The sequence below is a fragment of the Mesoplodon densirostris genome, chromosome 16 (genome assembly GCF_025265405.1).
Source record: "Mesoplodon densirostris isolate mMesDen1 chromosome 16, mMesDen1 primary haplotype, whole genome shotgun sequence".
NCBI lineage: Eukaryota > Metazoa > Chordata > Mammalia > Artiodactyla > Ziphiidae > Mesoplodon > Mesoplodon densirostris.
In genome coordinates, this window is record NC_082676.1 from 76,216,008 (window position 1) to 76,233,716 (window position 17,709).

Below are 17,709 nucleotides of genomic sequence, written 5' to 3' on the forward strand. Positions count from 1 at the left end.
TGAACTCATTTGTGTATGTAGTGTGTATGGGTGTATATGTGTGTGTACTCTACAATTTTATCACATTGTAGTCTTGCACAACCACTGTCACAAATAAAGATACGCAACTGTACCATCACCATAAGGTGATGGTGCTACCCCTTTATAGCCACACAATTACAATCCCTAACCCCTGGCAACCACTAATATGCTGTACATCTCTATAATTACATGATTTCACAAATGTTACATAAATGGAATTATGCAGTGTGTATCCTTTTGAGGTTGACTTTTCTTTTCACTCAGCATAACTTCCTTGAGGTTCATCCAAGTTCTTGCATGTGTCACTCATTCATTTATTTTTTTGTCTGGGTAATATTCCCTGGTATATATACACCATAGTTTATTTAATCATTTACCCTCTGGAGGACATTTAGGTATTTTCTAGTTTCAGGCTATGATGACTAAAACTGCCATAAACATTTGTATGCAAATTTATGTGTGGAAATAAGTTTCCATTTCTCTGGAATATATGCCTAAGAGTGAGACTGCTTGTCACATGGTAAGTCCATTTTCAGTTTTGAAAGGAACTGCTTAACCATTTTTCAAGTGTGGCTCTACATTTTACATTCGCACCAGCATTGTATGAATTAGTGGTGTTATCACTATTTTTCATTTTAGCCATTCTTAGAGGTGTGTAATGATATCTCATAGTTTTAATTTGCATTTCTCTAAGGGCTGATGATATTGAACATCTCCTAACAGCACACCTTGTGTGACAGACAATATTTCCAAAAATGCCAACAACAATACTGTCCAGCCCATGAGATCTTCTTGACATGTGATTCAATTCTCCTCCCACTCAGGAGAATTTCATGTTCCTTCCTGCTGAATCTGGGAGGGCTGTGATCATGGTAAAAGGGACACTATGTGACTTTGAGGTCATAAAAATGCCATACTTCTACCCTGTTTTCTTGGGACACTCACTCATGGAATCCAGCCTCCATGCTGTAAGGAAGGCCACATGGAAAGGCCACATGGTAGGTGTTCTGGTGGAAAGTTCCAGCTCAGCATCCAGCCAACAGTCAGCACTACGTTCCTGACATATGGCTGAGGAAGATTTCTAGATGCACCATCTAACAAGTCAGAGCAGCACTGGCTGGCTGAGCCCAGCCAACTCTCAGAGTCATGTGAGAATGTGAAAATAACTTTTGACTTAAGACCTAAGATGATTGATTTGTTTTTATGCTAATAAATGAATATGTCTTCTGCACTATAGAATGCTATAAAAGCTCCAATAGATTAGTATAAATTGTACTCTCAGCCTTCTCTTGGAGTAGTCACACTCCATCTCTGTTCTCTTTTTTAAGGAAGAAAGTTTCCTTTCTCTATAGAAACTGGAGTCAATATGGCACCTTGTTCTTAAATCTGGATGAGCTCACACTGGCCAATGTGGCCGAGAGTCAGGCTCCACTCCACATGCTGTGTTTCTTCTTCCTGGAACACTCTCATCCCTGAAGGCCACAGGCCCCACCCCTCATGTGTCTCTGCTGTCACCACCCCAATGTGGAGGGGCCTTCTCTGACCGGCACCTACAGACCCTCTACTCTCCACCCTCCACCTTCTTTACTCTACTTAAGTTAACTAATCATAGAAAACTTAGAATGTATCACCCTGCAATCTGGTGGTGATTTTATTTGTATGTTTACCTATTTGTTTATTATCACAGCCCCCATTCTCCAAATAAACTGAATGAAATTAGTGATTTTGCTTTATTCATCCTTAGGACCTAGCACTGCCCTGGCACAGAATGATGTTTAGCTCATAGTTATTGAATGAGTGAGTGAACAAACCGTTCAGACTGAAAGCACTGAGGATGTGCCAGTCCCTGTGAGCTCTGCTGGGTGCGTGGAAACTAAAGAAATGTTTGAAACGGAGATTCTGCCCTCAAGAGTGACAATGAATGATCTAGACTTTCATATATTGTGGGGAGGGGAGATCTTTAAGTAAGCTAATTAAATAATGAACTGTCTTTGTCTCACATCTGATTTTGACATCTGACGGGTACTCACAGCAAGGGTGAGCCTACACCCTCAACCTCTAAAAATAAGGAAAGAAAGCCTGGCAGAAACTGTCCTGATTTTATTTTTCCTGTAAGCTCCAGTCCCCAGAGCCAATTTGTGGACCATTTCAATGCTCTGCAGATTGTGTTCTGAGGCCATGGGACCTTGCCCTGGTGCTTTTCTGAGTCAGGCCAGGAGAAAGTTCTAGTCCTTTTCCTATAGCTCCCCTGCTCTATGGGAGATGCTGTAAAATGGCCTCATGGTCTTCCCCTCTCTGTATCCACATGCCTTTGGATGCAACTTTTCATCTTCTCCCATCAAGAGGCAGTGGTGTTTAATGGTGTTATTTCCCCACTCCTTGCATCTAGGCCCAGTTACCTCCACTACCACTGCTGAGATCCAGCTAGCCACCAGGCTAATTAGTGAGTCTGTCAACCCCAAACTGACCACAAATACAAGAGTGAGCTCAGCTGATGTCACGTGGAGCAAAGGTAAGCTGTCCCTAGGTCAGTGCAAAAGCCGACTCACAGAATTGTGAGCAAATAAATGGTTCTGGGTTTAAGCCACTAAGTACTGAGTGGTTTGTTGTATAGCAAAAACTGACTGATACATACTCCTGTACACTCTTAAAAAAAATTCAGCTAGAGAAATGCAGAAAGCAGGACTTAAAACTGCCCATTAAACATAATACTAAGTTGGTAAATTGTGTGTGTGTATGTGTATATTTATATATATATATATATATATATATATATATATATATATATATATATATATATATATATATATATATTTAGGAATGGGATTATGGGTGATTTTTATTTTATTCTTTATACTTTTCTGAATTTGCTGAATTTTCCACAATAAAATTGACAATCTTTTTAAAATAAAAGGAGAAAAGCCAAAGTTCTTGGGTAGTTTCTTCTGGTTGCCCTCTGATCATTCCTGGGCAAATTCTGATGTGACGTGAATGTTTTCCACCTGACTGAGGATGCTGGGTGGTAAAAGACAGGTGCATTAAAGGGACAGCTGGCTCCATTCATCACAAGGCTATTACATCTGCTGGGAGTTTCAGGAAGATTAAAAGGGTCTAAATAGGGAAAAAAATATCTATGCTTCAAAACTCTTCCATCTAACTAAGCCTTCCTGGAAATGTCAACTCATGCCTTCCTTGGCTGTTGTATTCTATCTGCTGTGGCTGATGAGTTTCAAGTGAATCCCCTGAGCAAGCTGCAATGATGGAAAATGCAGATATCTTGGCCTGGGGATACACTAGTGTGATGGATATCTTCTGTTTGTCCTTTCAGATCTGGGAGCCCTGAGCCCTGGGAAGCCAACCTGTGTTGACCATTGATGGCTTCTGATTGGACTCAGTCAATGGGGAGCACCAGTAGGAGACTGGAAGGAAGAAGCAGAGTGAGGTTCGGGTACTTATTGTTCCAGCTCCCATACAGCAGGTTCACTATGGTCTGGTTTCCACTGAAGATCAGAGCTCCTGCCAGGCAGCCCTCTTCACACAACAATCTCTATTTCAAGATTCCAGTAACTAGCTCTGCACCTCACCTCTTCAGTCATGGGGTAATAAGAGTGGTGTTCCATTCTAGAGACCTATGCTGGTCCTCATGACAGTTCCTTTTGGCTTTTCTACATCTCATCTGCCCACACCTTTTTTAAACTCTCCTCAAAACACTGGAATTTGTCATCTGTTTCCTGCAGGGACTCTGAGAGATACTGCAGACATGCATAGTCACACGAACAGGGTGGACACAGTCCTAGAAAAGTAATTTTCTCTCCACCAATGAAAATAAGAATGTGGCAGAAAAATAAAAGAAATTTCTATAGTTTCTATTACTTCCTGCACTTACTGTTAAGGCAGAAAATTATCCATCAAATTCAGCTCACAGATAGTTCTGAATAACAGGATGACACAGAGGATGGTAATTTCTTTTTCAAAAGCCTCCTGGGAAGGGGAGTAAGTGACTTGTGACTAAGGAAAATTAGAATTATGAGAAAGTGTTCTTAGGAATATAATACCTGTGACAGGTGAAATGACAAGGTAAACTGGGGAGGGGCCCAACATGAAAATCTTACCCGACCATCACTTGTCAGCAGGATGGAGTCACTCTTTATGTCCCTGTGAATCACTCCTTGGTTGTGCAGGTAGGAGAGAGCCCTCAGAACCGACAGACAGACGGTAGCTATTTGTTCTTCATTCATTCTAGAAAGGAAATTACATTGAAGAAGCAAGGTCGGGCTTAAGACCATCTTTGAAATGATCAAAAGAGGTGGCTGCCTTGTGTCCTAGTGAACCAGTCCATGCTCCCCAGCCCATGTCTCGAAAATCTATGGGGAAGGAAAAGGAAGTCTTTGGGACCTGATTCCCAGAACCTAAGGCCTGGCATTGAGGATGATAGGGGCTCAGTATAAGCTAAAGTAAAGAGACCCCCATTGGCTGGCTTTTGGGTCATCAGTGCAAATGCACTTCCTTGGACTCTTATAGGTAATTCCCCAGGTACTGACAAACCTCCAGGTTCCTACAGAGAAGGCACACTGAATGGCACCAAAGTTCCAGGAGTGGCTGCTAGATGACCTTGAGGGAATCCTTTAACTTCCTCGGGTCTCTTTTTCCTCATCTTGGAAATGGGCAAGGCCATGGCTCTCTTCAAGATTGGACTCAGGCAAAGTGGTCTTTAGATCTCTAAGATCCCCCTCTGGGACTTGCCCTGCCTCTCACCAGCCCTTCCTCTCCCTCCTCCAGGAGCTGGAAGCTTCTGTTACTCCAGGTCCCTCTGTCAAGAAGGAAATTGGGCCTAGTTAGTTACTAATAACCAAGCGTGAATGCGTGATACCCTAATAAATAGACCATGGGAATGAGAAAGGCAAGCACAACACTGGATATGCTCTCCTATTACATGGCTGCACCCTCCAAAGAAGGTATTTCTGGTTTCAGAGGAGACTGAAGTCAGGTGACCTGCCCAAGGTTATATAGCTCAGAAAGTAACCAGATCACGATTCAAACCCCACCTTTTATGAGTTCAAAACCTATGCTTTTCCACTTTCCCCACTGTATCATGAAGCAATTGTAACTCAAAAGAAAGGATTTTTATCCACTGAAGAACCCAGGTGGGAAGAATGATGTGGAGAATGGAGTCCCTCAGTGCCCTCAAAATGACCCATTTAAGCATCTGCCTAACTCATCTAGGTATAAAACTTCCTCCCTCTCACGGAGATATTGAGAGACCTAAATGAGGTAGCAAATGTGAAAGACCTCCTAAAACAAACTATCAGGCAAACAGAGGAGGCTATCAGGAGACACACTGCATGACAGACCGGAGCCCAAATTTAAGAATTGACTTGGGAAATAATCCCAGGTAACTTTTAGCTCAGCAGGACAAGTAAATAGGTGGCCTTGAATCTGCATTTCAGTCTTGTTGATGCCAACAAACCCCAACTGAGTAAAACTAGGGTTCAAAGTAAAATCCAAGGAGATAACCAATCAGGAGAATGTCAAAGGTACAAAGTGGATGAGTATGAAGAAGCATGCTCTTCTCTTTGAAGAGGATTCCTAGCACCACAATGAATTGGCCTCATAGGAAGGCAGGTGTCTGAAACAGAGTGGAAACCTACAACTTCTGTGTTCTTGGTTTTGTGGTAAGTGGGCTGGTCATTATGCTGAATTGTTTTCAGATGACAATTTTCACATCTGCGAAAAGCACACTCCTGAGAGGTTTAGAGCATCAGCCACAGGGACAAGTCCAACTACATCTTAAAATTAATTCAGGACCAAGAATTATCATCTTTAATAAAATTAATAAAATAAAATCCATTTTTCTTGGATTCAATGAGATTTGAGTTATTTGGAGCAGGCATAAAGATTTTTCACAGGTCAATGGTAACAAAAATTAATTGTCTCTGAGCCCCCAATCACAAACTGAAAGATCCCCTGGAATTTATAACAAATGCTACTGACTCTTAATTCAATGACTTTGAAATGGACATGACCCACTCTAGAAAGCCTGGTGCTTCAGCAGGGAGGAAGTCAGGTGGGGATAAAAACTCCTCAGTTTTGGAGTCAACTCCAAATTCAAATCCTGTCTCTGCCAATTATTAAATACGTGATCTTGAGAAAGATACTTTTCACCTCTATGAGTCATAGCTTCATCCTCTAACAGACAGGCACATCAACACCTACCTTATAGAGATGTGTGAAGGTTACATGAGTTAATGTAAGAACCTGACAGAACTTGGTACTTTCCTTTCCCTTCTAGAACTGTTTATTTGAAATAAGTAGGATATGATTCAACAAGATGCTAGATAGGGCTAAAACTTTAGTATGTATAAGAAACTCCTGAGGAGACTTCCCTGGTGGTGCAGTGGTTAAGAATCCACCTACCAATGCAGGGGACACACATTCGCTCCCTGGTCCGGGAAGATCCCTCATGCCACAGAGCAACTAAGCCCATGTGCCACAACTATTGAACCTGTACTCTAGAGCCCGCATGCCAAAACTACTGAGCCTACCCGCCTCAACTACTGAAGCCCGTGTGCCTAGAGCCCATGCTCTGCAAAAGAGAAGCCACCACAATGAGAAGCACAGGCACCACAACAAAGAGTAGCCCCTGCTCACCATTAACTAGAGAAAGCCTGTGAGCAGCAACAAAGACTCAACACAGCAAAAAATAAATAAATAAAATACATAAATTCAAAAAGAAAAAGAAAAAAAAAGAAACTCCTTAACATCTGGCTAGATCATGGATTCTTTTAGTCCATCTGGGTAGAGCCTGAGATGCTGTATTTCTAACAAGCTCCTAGGGGATGTTGATGCTGCTGGTCCCCAGACCACACTTTGAGTGGCAAGCAGTTAAATGTTTTATCAACCAATCAATCAATCATTCAATGAAGTACTTATTTAATATCTACTATAGGAAACTCTCTGAACTACCAGCTTAAGGATTTCAAAGTCTAAATATCCATGGTATTCCTTAACACACAATTGCTTCTTGCTCTCTGGAGCTACTCTGCCTTCAAGGGGAAATCCATCGACAAAGCTAGATGGAGAGAATTAGAAAACACAATGGATTCTAGAGAGGCTGGCTCTTCAGTGAATCCCACAGATACAAAATAAGAACTTGACAAAGGGAGAGCTGTAGTTTTCTGATGCTCTCTGAGGCAAGAAAAAAGCCCCTCCCTTGGACATATTTTTATTAATTGTTTTATATGTAAGTCACATTTGTCTTATTCATAGGTCTCTTCAGTATACTTATTGATACAATTTAAGATGATTAGATAGATAGATATAGATAGATAGATAGATAGATATGGTGGTTGTATGGCTATACCAATAGGAATCTGCCAGCTGAAATGTTGGTGATAAACATGCGGTGTCTTCCCTCGTGTCCTTTTGTTTTTAGATGGTCTACCACAGACTCAGAGCTATAGGGAGTCATGATTGAAACACTGCCTCATTTTAGCAGAGAAAAAGCAGCGCCCTCGATCCCTTACGTGTTTCTGAACACTTTCTTGCTACCTTGCTTTCCACCTATTGTCGCTCAACTGGATTCACTTATGATTTGGATGCCATTTCAGTGACATCAGCTAATACCCAATGTAGCTCCTTCATGACAATCCTCTCAACTCTTTGGTATTTTATTTACCAGCAGAGCAAACTTAAAGTTTCCCAAATGTAACATGATTTTTTTACATGTCTGTTCCTTTGAATCTTGCTTTTCCAGTGTGGTCCATGAATTAACAGCATTAACATCGCCTGGGGGTTCCTTAGAATGCAGAGTATTATGCCCCCCCCCCTCCATTGAATCAGGATCTGCATTTTAATAAGATCCACAGGTAATTTGTATGCATATTAAAATTTTAGAAGCACTGTCTTAGCACATACTCTTTCATTTGCCTTCAATGCCCTTTTCTTCCCACTTGCCTTCTTAGTAAACTCTGATGCATCTCTCAAAACCCATCCTGGACACTACCGTGTATTGGAAATCCTTCTTGACTCTCTTATAGAGATATTCAGGTATTCTTCTATGCTACTTATATACTTCTTTCTAATTCTGCACAGGTGTTATAATGTATTTATTTCTAAATACACCCTTCCTTAGAAGGGTGCATCTGAGCCTTATTCACTTGTATCTTTTGTAGCCCCAGCACTTAGGAAAGAGCCTGGCACATAAAAAGTGATTAATAAACACTTGATGAAATGACCACAACTGACACATCAGAGAAGCAGGTAACTGAGGCAACAGTGGCAATCAACCATTGTTACTTGCAAGATGATTTAAAAACAGATTTGGAGAATCTCTCTCTCTTATGTAGTTTGTTATTATGACATAAAATTTTGATCTTTCACCTGCCTCTGCCTTCCCCTGGTACCCTTGGTGGTATCAACACATAGCAATGGTATAGCAACTTAGGAGAATGAAACTCAGTTTTAGAAATCTATGTAGGGATGGGAAATTCTATTATTTGTCACTGAAACTCCATTCTCAGCAGCTTGCTGATTTAAAATCAGTGGGTATCAATGAACTTCTGGAGGGCAGGGAGAATGTGAATTGAGTGAATGAACTATACATACATGATATCGTGATAGGCACCTGGGAATGCAGAGAAAAAGGGCAGTCGTTTCTCTACCTTCAAAGTGCTTAACCACTTATGAAGAGTTCATAAATATAGTCACTGAGGCCTTACCCTGGAAAAGAATAATAAGCACCTTGAACTACTTGCCTGGATAGTAAAAAACTTACCTGGTATGAGTAACGATGTCTGTCAAGGCACCACCTTCCAGAAATTCCATGACAACCCAGAGCTCATCATTGACAAGGTAGCTGTTGTACATGTCAACCACATTGTCATGGTGATAATCCCGCATTATAACAACCTGGGCAAAATGGAAAGACACTGTTTGACTTCAGACCGTGAAATTTGACTTTTTGTTTTCTCATGGCTACATTTGGGCTGTGAGTTCAACTGATGGGGAGTACTGATTGTGCGTGGGGGGGTATTCAGAAGTCTATTACAGACAAAGGGACAGCACTGAGAGCAGCTGGCAGGAATAGAGGGGATCAAGTTAGCAAATTCAGAGAAAATGGCAGGTCAACAAGACATTGGGTTTGGGGAGAATACGGAGTAAAAACAGGCAGAACCATGGCAGAGTTTGCATTCATAAGAGAGAGTTTAGTTGACTGTTTGGGGGGATGTGATCAGATATCCCATAGGTTACTTTTAAAACACATTGTCCATACTCTGCTATTGGTTAACTGGGCAAAAGGGTCACCAACTCAAGGTAAGTGAGTCTCAGAAGTGACTGAAGTAAACAGTTATTAGGGCTGGGGCCACATGACACCAATCTAACTTCTTGGGAGGTCTAGGCTGAGTCTGAAAGAGTTCGGGTTGAATACAAAGGATAAGTCTTGAAGGTAAAAACATTATGACTTAGGCATTAAAAGGCCAACTTGTGTCTGCTTGCTGGAGAGAGCGTCCAGGAATTGCCATCTTGTGGCCGCTTCTGGTGATATTTTCAGAATGAGTGTTAAATAATAAATTATACAGTTGTTTAAGTTATATTTTCCCTGTCTGTTCTTGCATTGTGGTTTGGAAATAAGTTCCAGAAATCAGGAGCTGTGGACTGGGAAGAAGCTGAATCCCACTCATCCCATGCTCTCTGTGAGGTTTGGAGCATGGAAAAGAAATGAACACCTAAGGGAGTTGGAGCTGGGTGGAGCCTTCACATAAGCCATCACGGAAGAGGGTCCAAAATCACAGCTGATTGCACTGTTACAGCTGTATGAACCTATTGTCTGACCCCGGGCTAGTAACAAAATCTGATGTTAGGTTTCCTTATTGCTAAATGGAGATAACATTTTTCTGTCTATGGCTGTTGTGAGAATCAAACCAGACCAATGCTTAGCACAGTGGCTGATCCACAGGAAGTACTTCATAAAGAGGCAGCCATACAGGCATAGAAAAAGGGATTCTATTTTTGTATTTATATTTTCTGTGTTTTCTAATGTCCTAAAATGTATATGTGTTATTTCCGATATGGGAAAGAAATGTTACATAGGACAGAAAGGATGATCCGAACACACCATCTACCTCATTAAAAAGCAGCTCTCGTCTCTGTTGCTTTCGGAGGTCCATTTTCTTCACGGCGACTTGCTTCCCCGTGTGTTTCTCGGTGGCGATGCACACAATGCCGGTTGACCCTTCCCCGATTTTGATAAAGTTGTCCAAATATTCTCTGGGGTCTCCTGGGCTGACCACCAGCTGCAGGGCTGCCCGGAACTGTTCGTGGGACACCCTGGAGGGCTGCTGGTCTGAGGAGGAGCCCCAGCTGGGTGGGGGATAGGTGCTAGAAGAGATGCTGAGAGAGCTCAGGTAAGAAGCTGTGGAGATGTACTGCGAACTGGTCTGCAGAGAGGGGTGGTGGTACAGGGTGGCTGTGTGGTATCCAGATGGGTACTGGTGGCTGCTTGAGGAATAGCTTGCTTTGCTTTGACTTTGAGGTAGTTTGGCAGGGCCCCTGGGGTAGGTGTCAGATCCTGACAGTGGAGGGCTGAGGACCACCTGTGCTCGATCATAATCCACCTGGGAAGACAGACACAGATGGAGAAATTCACATGCTACATCCAAACATCATAGCCATCACACAGCTGGTATAAATGATGAGCACCACCGCACAACCTACTCGTGGGTGAGGCTTACCTCGTGGGGTCCCAGGATGCAACGCTTCCACCCTTTATCTGCCCTCAGACCTCCCCATCCTGCCTATTTCTTCCTCCTTCCCTATTAAAATCCCCAGAAGTAGACTCTAAGACCTGGATTAGAATGCAAGTAGTAGGAGGTGATCCCAGGAGTTATGAAGGGGAAAATGCCAATACAGTAAGTCCCCTACATATGAATGAGTTCCGTTCCGAGATTGTGTTCATAAGTCTAATTTGTTTGTAAGTCCAACAAAGTTAGCCTAGGTACCCAACCAACACAATCGGCTATATAGTACTGTATTGTAATAGGTTTATAATACTTTTTACACAAATAATACATAAAAAACAAACAAAAAATAAACACTTTTAATCTTACAGTACAGTACCTTGAAAAGTACAGTAATACAGTACAACAGCTGGTATACAGGGGCTGATCAAGTGAACAGGCAAGAAGAGTTACTGACTGGAGGAGGGAGAGGAGGCGGGAGATGGTAGAGCTGAAGGATTGTCAGCAGTAGGAGATGGAGGGCAAGCTGCAATCCACTTATGCCTGATGTGGATGACACGGGTTCTGGTTCCTTGCTGGATTCAATTCTACCTACCATCTTGAAAAAAAAAAGATCCAGTGATGTCTGGGTAGTAGCTCTTTTTTATCATCTTAGATGATGGGGTAGCACTGGATTGCATTCTGAGCGGCTGCTGCAACTTTCATGTACCATTCTACATTCGGGTCCTGTGCCTCAAAAACTAACAGTGCCTCCTCGGATAAAGAAAATCCCCTTGCCATTTCCTGCATCGTGAATCTCTTTGGTTCTTCAGTTACTTCTTCCTCTTGTCTCTCTTTGTCCTTTCTCTGGGCCTCCAATTCCATAAGGTCTTCATTAGTAAGCCCCTCATGTTGCACAGCAAGAAGTTCAATGAAGTCGTCCTCTTGCAGATCTAGCTCCAGCTTCTTGCTGAGGGTCACTACGTTGTTGAACACCTCTTTGGACTCCTCATCCACCTTCTCAAATCCATGAAAATCGTGAACAAACTGTGGGCAAAGGTTCTTCCAAACCCCATTCATGGTGATGGCTGTAACCTCACGCCAAGCAAAGTTAATGTTTTTTATAGCCTTGTAGATGTTAAAGTCCTTCCAAAATTGTTGCCAGGTTGTTCCTGATTCATCACTCACCTTAACTGCCTGACAAAAAGTGTGACGTACATATTTCTTGAAAATCACAATAACTCCCTGGTCCATGGGTTGAATAAGCGACATAGTATTTGGTGGCAGAGGCACTACTTTGATGTTGGGATGAAAGTCGTCCATGAATGGGAGTCGGCCTGGAGCACTGTTGAGAAGCAAAAGAACGTTGAACGGGACATCTTGCTCCAAGCAATATTTCTCTACCTCCAGGATAAAGTGGTGGAAAAATCAGTCCTGGAAAATGGCGTGTGTAACCCAGGATTTGGGGTTACTCTTCCACACAACAGGAAGGGAGCCCTGGGCTATGTTTTTAAGGGCTCTTGGCTTCTCTGAATGATAAACTAAGACAGGCTTCAGCTTTGTATTGCCGAAAGCATTGCCACCAAACAACAGAGTTAGCCAGTCCTTTGCTGCTTTATAACCTGGCATCAACTTTTCTTTCTTATTGATGTAACTTTGGTCTGACATCCTTCTCCAGTATAGTCCTGTTTCATCTACATTAAAAACCTGCTAGGGGAAATATGCTCCTTCATCAATAATTTCTCAAAGTGTTTCAGGAAATTCCCAGGCAGCTACCATATCTGCACTTGCTGCCTCGCCACTTACCTTTACATTGTGAAGGTTGGCTCTAACCTTGAACCAATGAAACCAGCCATGGCTGGCATTAAAAGATGCGCCCTCTGATTCTTCACTGTGTTTCTTCTTCAAGTCTTCATAAAGGCTTTTGGCTTTCTCTTGCATCAGCATTAAGCTGAGCAGGATTCAACACTGATGTGATCCTGCATCCACACACTGAGAAGTTTCTCCATCTCCTCCATCACTTTTCCACACTTCTTTGATATTACTGGTGACATCATCAGCACAGCAGACTTCACATGTTCCATGATCTTGTCCTTGTTCTTCAGGATCATGCCAATGGTTGAACAATTCATGTTATAAGAACTAGAGGTGTCTACCATCTTATTTCACCTTGCTTCACTCTCTCAATTATTTTCACTTTTGTTTCCATCGTTATCGCTTGGCACTTCTTAGCAGTACCAGCTATATCACTGCTGCTTTTACGTTTGCTTCTGGACATCCTGGGCTTGAAATAAAGATACTGTACAGTACAGTACACAAAAGCACAACCACTTGTAGAGGATACATGCATGTGACAATGTACACCAGACATGTGAACTAACTTACGTGACTGGACATACGAATGCACATTCACATCTTTGAAAGTTCACAACTTGAAGGTTCATATGTAGGGGACTCACCACATACGTAAAAGGGACAACCTAACTCCCTGTGCAAAGCCGCTTTTCAGACAAGATAAACACATACAAATCAGTATAAATGTATAATGTTTGAGAAAATCCAAAATCTGCAGGGCTGTGTGTGTGTGTAAAAGAGAAATCTGCTCAGCCCTCAAAAGGATTCCAGGCAAGAACATTCTACTCTGATTGTGAAGAGTGGATTGAGGGAACTTAGTAGAGAGGATGGGGAGGACACACAGGGCAGGGGTGGGGGAAGCCAGTGAGGGGCTGTCATGACACTAGGTGTAAGTTCCAGCAATCACTCTCTGGAAAAGTCAAGAAGGAGCTCTGGTCACCCCTGGAATGACTGAGGTCAGAGATGGTGAATATACCACATCATACCACCCTCGCCTCCTTGCTCAAAGCAGAAAGTGCTAATAGATGAATACACTCTTTTGTGTAAGATCCTGATGATAACAAGAGTGTTGGATACATAGAAGGTGTTTGAAAAAGATTCCTTGATTGGACCTCCAGCTCCTTCTTAACACAGAGTCCCAGGAAGTCTCTTCCACTCTACCAGGATGTACATGGAATGACATTTACATGCCCACTCCAAGGATCCAGATTTGCTCTAAAATGATGGTTACTGGCTACATGTGGCTATTTAATTAAAATCAATAGAAATTAAAAGTTAAAATAAAGAATTCCATTCCTCACTCATATTAGTCACATGTTAGGTATTTAAGAGTTACCACGTTGGACAAGATATAGAATATTTATAGAACATATAGAATATTTCCACCATCACAGAATGTTCTATCAGGTGACACTGTTCTAGTTGAATTCATTGTTCCCACGTGGTCCATTCACTCATTTGTTTAGTGCACAGATTAATATTTAAGCAACCATTATGTTGTAGGCACCATTTCAGGTGCTGTGGGAAGGTCCAGCAATAATCATAATGGATGGTATTTCTGTTGTCCTGGAGTTGACATTCTAGAGAAGGAGATGGATGATAAACAAGAAAATTAAGAAATATACAGTATATGGTCCAGTAGTAATAGGTGATATGAAGAAAAATAAAGCAGAGCAAGGGGGTTGAGAGTAACAAGGTGCCATCTTGCATGGGATGGCCAAGGAAGGCCTTTCTGAGAGGTGTACCATGAGCAGAAACCTGGCTGAAGTGCGGGAGCAAGTCCTGTGACTGTGGGGTGCAGGGATAGTCCAGGCAGAGGGCACAACACACGCAGGATTCTGAGGCACACACAGGCTTGAGGAACAGCGTGGAGGCTCTCCTGGCACAGAGAGGGGGCAGTTTGGAAAGACAGACAGAGAAGTGGTGAGGGGGCAGATCATACAGACCATGGCAAGGATGCTGGCTGTTGCTGAGGGAGGTTGGAGCCACTGGAGGTTGTTAAGCAGAGGACAGTGAGATGAACTTGACCCTCTGGATGCTAGAGAAGAGGCTTTGGTGGCAAGAGTGGAAACAGGGATGCCAGTTAGTTTACTGCAGTCAATATGGGCAGAGATTACAGTGGGTGCTGTAGATGGGGTGAGAAATGGGCTACAGAGTAGGGTCTGAAGATGGAGTTGATCCAATTTGCTGATGGATTGGATTAGAATATGAAGGAGAAGAATCAAAGATGACTCCCAGGATATTATCCTGAGGAGCAAGCCACTTAATAATATGAGGAGTATAGGGGCAGGAGCAGGCTTCTCGGCTGTGAATCAGCCTCCAAGATGGCTCCCAGTGATTCCTGCCTCCCGACATGAATGTGTAGTCTCCTCCCCCATTGTGTCAGGTTGATTTGTGAGCAAAAGAATATGGCAGAAGTAATAGTAAGTGACCTCTGAGGCCAAAAAAGACATTGCAGCTTCTCTGCCTTCTCTCTTGAATTGCTTGCTCTGGCTTTCTCCAGCTGCCATGTTGTGAGGACACCCAAAATCCTATAGAGAGGTCCTCCTGCCAAGAACAAGCTAGAAACTGAAGCCTGCCACCAACAGCCATGTGCGCCATCATGGAGGTGATCCTGTGGCCCCAGTCAAGCCTTCAGGTGATTGCAGCCCTGCTGACCTCTTGACTGCAATGTCATGACAGACTCAAGGCCAGAATCACTTAGCTAAGCTAGCCATGGAAACCCACAGAAACTGTGTGAGGTAATAAATGTTCATTGTTGTTTTAAGCCATTAAGTTTGGGGATGATTTGGTACACAGCAATAGATAACTGAAACATAGGGTGAAACCCAGAGTTCCATCATGGCCACATTAAGTTTGAGAGAGCTATTAAGCATCCAAGCAGAGATGCCACTTAGGTGACTTAGACATGACTCCAGTCCAGGGAAAAGTTGACGCTAAAGACATGAATCTGAGAGTCATCAGTATTTAGCTGGTGTTAAAGGCCATGGTGTTGAATGTGTAAGAGAAAATCCAAGGACTACAATATCTAGAGACTAAAAAGAGGAGAAGGAACTTGCAAAAAGAAGCAGAGAAGGAGTGGCCTGTGATGTAGGAAAGAAACTAAGGGACTAGGATGTCCTGAAGCCCAAGAAGGAAAGTATTTCAAGAAGGAGGGAGTGATGAACCACATCAAATGCCACGGAGAAGTGAAATTGGATGCAGCATGTTGCTCGTTGCATCTGGCAACATGGTGGTCATCTGGCAGAAGGAAGGTGTCTGAACCTCTGGCCCCTTGCACAGCATGAACAGATGCCTCTTCAACAAGTCAGGTAGCAAGATCTGCACACAGCAGCCTCCTGAAAATTGCCATGGTACCATTCTCAGTTATGCACTGCCCATTGGCTCCCAGATCACACTGCTGGCCTCCTGTACTGCTGCATTCAGACAGCCTAGCATCAGCCAGCAGGGGCCAGGGTCCTGCTAAGCCAGGGCCCTGGCCTGGTTGCAGAGCAGAGAGAACAATATTTGAAGGACACATTGAGGGCTGAATATTGATTCTAATGACTTGAGTCAAATCATTTAGCCTCTCTCAACCTCAGTTTCCTCATCTGTAAAATGAGGGTCATCACACCTCCCTCATGGGGCTTTTATGAGGCTTACCTGGGGGAATCCTAGAGCAGCCTGGTGTTTAAGAAAAGACTTTGGACTCGAAAACTTCTTCTGCCATTTACAAGTTGTATGACATTGGGCAAGTTATTTTAACTCCTGTGCTTCAGTTTTCTCACTGGTAAAGTGAGAGCAATAATAATAATACCTACCAAATGATAATAATACCTATCTCCTTATGTCACTGTGAACTCTAAAGAACTGAATACAAATCAAAGGATTTGAACAGTGACTGTTCCGTACAGTCTGTTAATTCATTCTGGGTAGTGTTATTATTATATAAAGTGCTTAGCACAGTAGCAGGAATATAAAAGAAAATAATAAATAGTAACTACAGTGGTAATAAGACTAGTGAGCATTTACTGAATATGTACAATGTACTGGTAGCATATATACTCCCATACATTAACCTTCTAAAACAATCAAGGTGTCCCTAATTATAATATATTCAGCCCTGTATTATAATTAAAATACTATATTTGACATCAAGCTGATTTTTGTCTAAGGCCCTGGATTTGTGCCATACACAAGGAAAACTGGTGTGTGTATGTGCTGGGCTGGGGGGGAGACAAATGTCAGTGTAAATTAAATAATTCAATTCTTCCTTTAAATTAAGCTCCAGATTAGCCAAGCCCAGTCTAGTCACAAGGCCAGTGTGTGAGGGCAAGCGGGGTCTGTGACTTTTACTTTAGAAAGTGTGTCCTGGGAGCTGCCACATGCCATCATCTCCTGGTGTCCTCCTGGGAATATCTCCTCCTGTAGTTTAAGTGACACTGAATTCATTCCCCACAAGCATGTATAACTGGTCTCTGAAGAAATGTAAGAAATAAAAGGCTGTTTCCTGTAGGAATTGCATCCAGACACTGCTCTTCCTTATCAGAGTCTACTCTTCACAGCTGGCACGATTCATCAAGAAAAGGATGCTGGGGCTTCCCTGGTGGCACAGTGGTTGAGAGTCCGCCTGCCGATGTAGGGGACACGGGTTCGTGCCCCGGTCCGGGAAGATCCCACATGTCGCGGAGCAGCTGGGCCCGTGAGCCATGGCTGCTGAGCTTGCGCGTCCAGAGCCTGTGCTCCGCAATGGGAGAGGCCACATCAGTGAGAGGCCAGCATACCGCAAAAAAAAGAAAAGAAAAGGATGTTTTTTTCCGGCCTTACATTTAGGTCTTTAATCCATTAGGAGTTTATTTTTGTGTATGGTGTTAGAGAATGTTCTAATTTCACTCTTTTACATGTAGCTGTCCAGTTTTCCCAGCACCACTTATTGAAGAGACTGTCTTTTCTCCATTGTCTATTCTTTTGTCTCCTTTGTCTTGTAAATCAACCATACTCCAATATAAAATAAAGTAAAAATTAAATTAAAAAAATAATTAAATACAAAATAAAAGGAAAAGAAAGCAAAGGATGCTTGTCTGCACAAATGGGACAATTTCCACTCAGACAGAATGCAGAGTTGTTCAGTGCTAGCTAA

At 42.6% G+C, this 17,709-nt stretch overlaps 1 protein-coding gene across 1 annotated transcript in view; it reads right to left on the reverse strand.

The window, feature by feature from the left end:
• Nucleotides 1-17,709, reverse strand: part of PAK5 (p21 (RAC1) activated kinase 5) — a 94,394-nt gene that overhangs the window by 12,568 nt on the left and 64,117 nt on the right. Inside the window, exons 3-5 of the mRNA XM_060077941.1 lie at nucleotides 10,143-10,634; nucleotides 8,795-8,928; nucleotides 4,134-4,260 (exon numbers count right to left, since the gene is read on the reverse strand). Coding sequence (XP_059933924.1) covers nucleotides 4,134-4,260; nucleotides 8,795-8,928; nucleotides 10,143-10,634 — 753 coding nt within the window. The remainder of the gene's footprint in view (nucleotides 1-4,133; nucleotides 4,261-8,794; nucleotides 8,929-10,142; nucleotides 10,635-17,709) is intronic.